The 8291-nt window shown below is 36.8% G+C and overlaps 1 protein-coding gene across 1 annotated transcript in view; it reads right to left on the reverse strand.

Annotated features, from left to right (window-relative positions):
• The window catches only part of LOC110448850 (stabilin-2-like), a 108498-nt gene that overhangs the window by 73701 nt on the left and 26506 nt on the right, over positions 1–8291 (reverse strand). Inside the window, exon 2 of the mRNA XM_021495321.1 lies at positions 877–962. Coding sequence (XP_021350996.1) covers positions 877–962 — 86 coding nt within the window. The remainder of the gene's footprint in view (positions 1–876; positions 963–8291) is intronic.

Raw genomic sequence — 8291 nt, forward strand, 5'->3', positions numbered from 1 at the left:
TACAGTGTATAATATGTACTAGACTTGGACAGGTGTATACGTACATGACACTGACAGATACAGTGTATAATATATACTTGACTAGGACAGGTGTATACATGTACGTATATGGCTCTAACAGGTACAGTGTATACTATGTACTTGACTAGGACAGGTATATACGTACATGACAATGACAGATACAGTGTATAATATATACTTGACTAGGACAGGTGTATACGTACGTGACACTGACAGATACAGTGTATAATATGTACTAGACTTGGACAGGTGTATACGTACATGACACTGACAGGTACAATGTATACTATGTACTGGACTTGGACAGGTGTATACGTACATGACATTAACAGGTACAGTATATAATAAGAACTTTTATTACATTTTTGCCAGTGAAATATCAGATTCTATCAACTTGATAAAACTGATATCTTTCACACTGTGACAAATATCATTTTGGTATTGACCAATCATAACGGTATATTCTATTCAGAGAGAACGATTTGTTTTGTTCAGATTCAAATGAAGCAGCAGTAGAATACGTGGTTGTTATGGTAAATGTTTGGGTACACACACTTAATTATTTACATAAATATACAATTTATAACATTTTTATAAGCAATCATACCAGAAAATAGCAGAAAACGTCGAAATTGCGTTGAGTTTCCCATTCAAAATGGCGCGCAGCCTTGTCAAGCGTGACGTCATTTAAATATGGCGCTATTTAATAATGCATTACATTTTTCATGTTTTAGCTATAAAAATGTAATAAATAGAAAATGTAATGGTGTCTTCAGTAATAACAAATATATTTTACTCGTGAAATATATTTTCTATTACTGAAGACACTATTGACTCGGACAGGTGTATACGTACATGACACTGACAGGTACCCGTACCATCCATGGTGTCGTTACATTCTCCGTGACCCGAGCATACCAGACCATGTCCCCCCGGGCATCCTGAAATGAAAATTTGTGTTTATATTTTTAGATATCTACAATGTTAGTAAGCTCCTTTTATAAGCGATTAGTTACATATACATGAAGCATAGGTATCTTTCAGTGTGTTATCGACCACACGAGGTTGGAGTGAACGGATACACTAAAAGGATTTCTCATAATGTATTGCCACAGACGGCGTTTGTTTTGATAACTTTATCGAGCAGGGTCTTATGTAGGAGGAAACCATTATCGTGGGTTTTCTCCGCGTACTTCAGTTTCCTCCAAAATTAAGACTCCCGCGCGTTAACATCCGGGCCAACAAGAGTGATACTATAAGTTGAAATAGCTTGCTTCATAACTGTTGTTCAATAATTAGTGCTTATAGTTTATAAACGTTAGAATATCATCAAATAGGCGTCGTTGTTTGTGACATTGACGCGCTCTCCTGATACTTTTGTCCAGCGCGTTCCACAAATGCTAGATTGGTGGGAAACTTTGGAGAACAAAAGCAATGGTTTAAGTAGGACATTCACGATATCTCATTGAAATACCTTCTTTTAACATAGATTATGCTGACAGATAAATGACATAGAGTTAGATAAAAGGTCAAGTTACAGAGAATAGCGAAGTTGGGGAATTTCGTTTTGTTGTTCAATAGCCGGCCGGATGTTATCGTGTAATTGATTGATGTCTTTCTTTCATGTCTCAGATTTTTTTATTGGAAATGTATATCTTCTAGATGTGCTTTAGTCAGTTTGACTAAACAGGTAGTGTTAATTGAGAACAACACAACGTTAAAAGGCTACGTTGATGTCTTTTGTTCTCTTGAATACCATAGGACGAAGTCAGTCATCGGAAAGATTACACTGTCATTAACTTAACAACTGCAACATGTTTTGTTTTCTTGTTACGATTTCTTAAAGCTTTTTTTTGTCTGTATGAGGGTTTTTTGTAGCTCTATTTATCGTTCCAACAGTTTTATACAAGTCTTAAACTGCTCCCTCTTATACACTTTTACTGTAGCAAAGACTAAGATCCGAAAAAATACATTTACAATTATTTTGTCTGTTACTGCAAAATCATCTCGCCATGGAGATTTTATCTCTAGACCTCGTGATAATACAGCAGGGAGGAGTCTTTTTTGCCTAAAATTTTGATTTGTTTATTTTTTATAACAATCAACGTTGGTGCTGTGAAACTATTCACAAAAAAAACCCAGAAGTTTATGCATCGATCATGATATGTGTAATATTGTGTTACATAGTGAAATCAAATAATCAATTTCATAAACAAAATATTTTGTTTTCTTATGTTTAAGTTTAATTGGGGGGGGGGGGGGTCATGTCAATGCCAGAGAGGCCTTATTACGGGGGATTTTGTGAACGAATTGTGAATGTATCCTGTTAAATTTAATTATTATATTATTCATGTTTAAACATATATTTACGATTATTCATGCTTAGCATCTTAAAGTTTTAAAGCCTACATATGGTTCCGGTTTAATATATATTGCAATAGCTAAGTTTTATGTATGGAGTTTGTATGGCCTGTTAAAGACTGATCTTAATCATGTAGGTCATTTAAAACTTCTTAAAATAAGTCAACCACGTGTGTCCTTGGTAACGACAATAATATCGGATATCACGTCACATGATTGTTTATTATAATTTAGTTACATACAACTGTATGTTACCTGTTACACATACAACTGTACATGTATGTAACCTGGTACAAGTAGGTACATTGTACACACGTACTTGAAATGTTAACTGTTAACAGGCTTCTCCGTACATTAGCAAGCAGGAGACATGGTTAGAGTTATGCTACCAATAAATATGGCGAATATTATAGCACTGTATAATTACAATAAAATAAGTCAGCTACGAATATAGAAAGATTTTTTTTGGAATGAGCTAGGTTCTCAACACTGCCCGGAACATAACTGGTGTATTCTAGAATTCTAGAATAATATCTTCCGTGAAGTGTTAATGCTGTCGTCACGATTCTTTCAATATTAACTTTTATCAGTCTTTGCTTGAGGAAAATCGCACAGGCACAAATAGTCAGTAGGGAAAAGTCAAAACTATGGCTAATATTATATAACATTGTAGTGTTGGGTCTGGTGTATCCGGACATTCAAGGAGAAATTAGTGTCAATGCTACATTTTGAGCGACGTCACTTTACATACATGTAGCTTGTAATATGCATTGTTAACGTAGGAAGTCATGTTCAGGCACCGTGTTTGCTCTCACCGGACGCGTTTGTTTGATTAAAGAATCATTAACTTTGAGTCATGTTCGACTTTATATTTTAAATTGCATTTATGATTAAGATGATACATTGTCTGTTCTATCACGTGGCGATGTAACGACACTTTTCATTGGTTAATACAAAAGTAACCATGGATTATTGGGCGATAGACCACGAACGTGTGTGTATCACAACAGACCAACGCTCATCTAAAACCCTCCCCCGCAAAATAATTAAAAATGAGGGTCCTCGTATCTATTTTTGTAGGTATTTGAAGAATTGCTAGCAGACAGACTTTAATCTATTTAATCTCTAGATTTACTGCGAAGGTGACTTGAAATAGTTAATCTGACAAATGTTGATTTCATGTACTGACGAGCGATGTCGTCAGATTGGTGGATTTGATTGATGAGTACGTTGAAAGAATAATCCACTCAGACCATGTTTATGTACTACTTTTAAAAGTTCAATTTTAATACCATATACAATGTATCTGTCGACATATTACATCCATATCATATTCAATTAGCAAGCCTCGAAAACAAGCATAGTCTATCATGTGAGAGTCTATACCCCTCAGTCCTATGTACAATGTATGTGGACTTCGGTGATACTTACTACTGAATCCGGGCTTTTTGTTATTAACGAATTATACTTGTTTTCCGTATACACGTTATATTCAGCTGGTTCTGGTTAATTTTCATTACTAAATATATAACGTATGCGACAGATGTGGAAGTGACAAGCTGTGTACCTCTTATTTTGATAACAATTACAGAAGCCAAAGTAAAGGCAATCAAACAAAGAAAAAATCTTGTACGGATTCCTGATTTATTGTACATAAATAAAAAATGTTGTCTTAACAGTACTGAAGCCAGGACCTGTACATGTGTCCGGATAGCGCCGATAGTCTAGCCATTCGACGATCCCGTATAACATTCCGTCTGTTATAGAACTGAGCGCATCCCACCTTTGGTAAGATAAAAGAGTTATCGGACCTGAACATGGTGATTGGACTATTCTAAGCTCCGTCAATTTGGGTGAGAAATCATTTTATTTGAACATTCTGTGCTTACTCAAATAAACATTTTCCCCCATCAGTGAATGATATTTGTATTAGATTTGGTTTATGACATAAAATAATGGAGCAGGACCTCGACAAATGTGTTTTACACGCCAATCCATTATCGGCATTACCGGACGTGAACTCAGTAATGGCGGCAACCGTGTTTGAATGGGAAACCAGTCCACTCCCACATAATGTGACGCTAAATAATGAAGACGCTTGTAGACACCTGCCCAGTCATAAGGTGAATGCGTCCGTCCAGATACATACTGAACTTACATCCCACCAGTGTTATTCCGGTTGTATGTGAACGAACGGATGATACCGTTACACATAAGACGTTCCCTCTGTTAATGACAATAGCTTACACGTCTCTGAAACATCTAGGAAACTAGTCAAGTCAGGTGAGATTGAAACGTCCGCCCAGAAACACGACGAACTAATGAAACTTGCGGTAAGGGAGCTTTCTAAATCGGCCGGAAGACCATTAGGAGCACTTATTTCCAAATTTATTAGTTCCTGTGGGATGTCCTATACAGTGTTTACCAAACTATACGGGACTCTTGTAGAGCCCACACTATTTTTACTACTCTGCCATATGGGGGACAGACGAAACAGAAACCTGTAAACAATATCCAAAACAGAGTCATGGGGATTTATTTAGGTGTATCTAGAAATACTTCTAACGCGGGAAAATCGGGGCAAGGTAAAGTTGGACAGTTATTCGTTATTCAAAATTTAACAGAAAAATGCTGTGAAACAGATGTAGGTGCACGGGTTTTGAAAGGTTTTACGTACAGGGGGTGCCAATGACAGCATTCACACCGAGTTTCATTAACATTGAAATAGGAACTCACCCCGAGCCAGGACCAGGAACATGGAATTTGAACAAAATCTCAATTTTGACAATTTTCAGGTATGGGGTCCCAGGGGCTCTCGAAACCGTACCGGTGCACGGGTTTTGAAAGGTTGCACGCACAGGGGGTGCCAGTGACAGGATTCACACCGAGTTTCATTAACATTGAAAGAGGAACTCACCCCGAGCAAGGACCAGGAACATGGAATTTGAACAAAATCTCAATTTTGACAATTTTCAGGTATTGGGTCCCAGTGGGTCTAGAAACCGTTAAGTCGTATCAATTGTCTGTACGTGGAATGATAGGAAAGGTCTGGTTTTGTCAATCTGGTTTTCATGGTAGATCCATTACATACAGACAGGACAGCTTTCATGTTGACTACACTTACTATAGTTAGGCAGGGACGTATAATGGAGGGACTTTATGGTTTCTGCGAAGTAGGGACTACCTTCGCAGGCGACAAAGCGTAAAGACGAAATGTCATATATAAGCCATCATAGAATCCCGTGTCTGAGAATAGTTTATTGTTAACAGTCGAACGTAAGGCCATAACTATTAATACAAGCGTTTTACGATAAAGACTCCACAAAATTCTTATTTCGCGTTATGCTGTATGTAACACACTATCGTACAAAACTCACATCCCGATTTCGTTTTCCTGCAGCTTGAAATGGTAAAATTACACATAATTTTCGAATAGCATGTCTTACACGGGTATTGTGCTCCTTACTTTGTGCTGCAGTCTTCCTGCATTTAAAACAAATAAGATTGACTTTGACGATGAATTTTCCCGCATGTTCGGTAATATATTGGCGATATTAACATTCCTTTTTTTCTTGTCCGTTTTTTATTCCGACGGAACAATCCCACATATTTTGTATTTCGGCATCAGTTGTTTGCGTTTAAATAATAAATATAAAAATGCTATTAAAATGTCAATAAAATGTTCCACTGATTTCAACAATATTTTATCACTGAATTATTATTACACATTTGCCTACATCGGACATAGATGAATATGGAAATACAAACTATTTTAACCCAAGATACATCTGTCACAGTTTTGAAAAACTTGATCAACCATGATTTTCATCATTTTGAGCACTTTTCCAAAGGAGGACCACTTATCCGTCATACTTTTTGATTTTGCATTTTACATAACGGAATCAAAAACTTTATTCAAAAGTTGGTCCTCGGATGGGATAGTGTTGAAAGTATTATTTTAAGTCTGGGAAACCCCGTCGCTTTCATAGATATAGTGAATATGGCTATATTTGCAGTATTATATTAACAATGCCGAATATCTCAACAGTTCAAGAATTCATATTCAATTGGTTCGAGAAATATTCCATCCATTTTCGCTTCTAGAATTTATTTATTCAACAATATTTGTTTTCCATTTTCATAAATATGGGCAGTTTTCCGCCATAGCTCTTTGAATCTTTCTATAATACTTAATTCCTTTACCTACATGTACAACCTTTGGACATGTCAAATACTACCAGGTACACACACATGTATAATGGAAGATATTATATAATAAATGGGTATCACATTATATATATATTATAAAAGCTGAAAATAATCTGGCGGACATGATTATAATAATAATATACAGCATTTGATATACCACACTATCTAGTTAATGTAACAGGAAAGATAATAGTGTGCTTCCACCGGGGATCGAACCCTCGATCTCCAGGTTCCTACTCGGACGCTCTACCACTGAGCTCAAGGGAAATTATCTTTAGCTGAAAGCTGGATGGCGACCATAATCATATTTACAATTAAACCTGCTAAACTACTCTCCCCTTTTTAAATGTGTTCGCCCTCAAACACCATTACCCAGGTTCTAACTCCCTGTCACCACAGGGAGGGCCACGGAAACCATTTGTAACGGGAAAGAGAACAGTGTGCTTCCACCATGAATGAAACCCACGATCCCTTGGTTCCTAGTCGGAAGCTCTACCACTGAGCTAAATGGAAATTCCATCTAGCTGGTAACCGTAATCCTATTTACAGTTAAAACCTGCCACACCAACATAAACCTCTCTAAAGCGCTTTACAGTACATATTTTAATGCAATTAGCATATACATAGTACCTTAATCAATACAATTTTGAGGATTTCGCAGGAGCTGCCTTATCAGGCGCTAACTACTAGTCCTATGCCACCTGGCAAATATCTCTCTATGTGTGTATGCCTGTGTGTCTGCTGGAGATGTAATGTGTTCTGTTTGTAGCGCAACCGTGCTTCTAGCGCCTTCATCTATTATTATTTCTTTATTTCCTCCAAATTGAAGAGTTACAAAAATATGCAGTGTAGTCAAAATACATATCAAATATTATTAATTGATAAGTCGAACCTCGTTATCTCGAAGTCGACGGGATCGCTGGAAAACTTCGAGTTATCGGAGTATTCGAGTTAAGCGAGTTCATATGTTTGGCATAAAGCTTAGTAAAGTGTTTGGTCAAATATGAGGCTATCAATACGTTGACTGTTGGAAAAATCAACAACTTATATAAACAGTCGGTAAATGACAAAAAGATAACGATATAAAATAAAAATAACAATTTATTCATAATCATATTAATTAATTGATACAAATCAATGTTACAATAACCACACATACAAACAGGAAGAACGTCTACTGTAAAACTTACATGCTGTCTCCGACCTCGCTATGCTGATAGCGGAAATGAAAGTGCGCAGGTCTTTACACAAATCACGGTATTGGAGCGTACACGTAAATGATGTTTTTAATGAGTACACGCGAAAACAATACACAATCTTTCTCTTCACGCCGGTTTTCACCCTTTCAACTGATCCAAGTATCCCCCCGGTGGAGCCGGGTCCTTCGTTGGATTGCTCAGTTGATTTCGACATTCCGAAATGGGTATGAGTTAATCAGGAAACATATCAACATTTATAGACCCCAATGACACTTGACATCTCCTCAACACGACGTACTCAATAATAATTATCGTATTGTTCCTATAATCCCTCAATTAATTATCAGTGTCACTGCCATACAAGCTCCTGTAAAAACATAAATCGACGAACCAGTCCTAGGTTGTGATTTTTACTGTGGAGCTTATTTACGCATGACCGCACACAGTGACCCATTTACCGGTTAGAATGTGTCGGCAGCTTTGGTGTAAATAATATGCCAT

Source organism: Mizuhopecten yessoensis, unplaced genomic scaffold, assembly GCF_002113885.1.
Source record: "Mizuhopecten yessoensis strain PY_sf001 unplaced genomic scaffold, ASM211388v2 scaffold4359, whole genome shotgun sequence".
Lineage (NCBI taxonomy): Eukaryota > Metazoa > Mollusca > Bivalvia > Pectinida > Pectinidae > Mizuhopecten > Mizuhopecten yessoensis.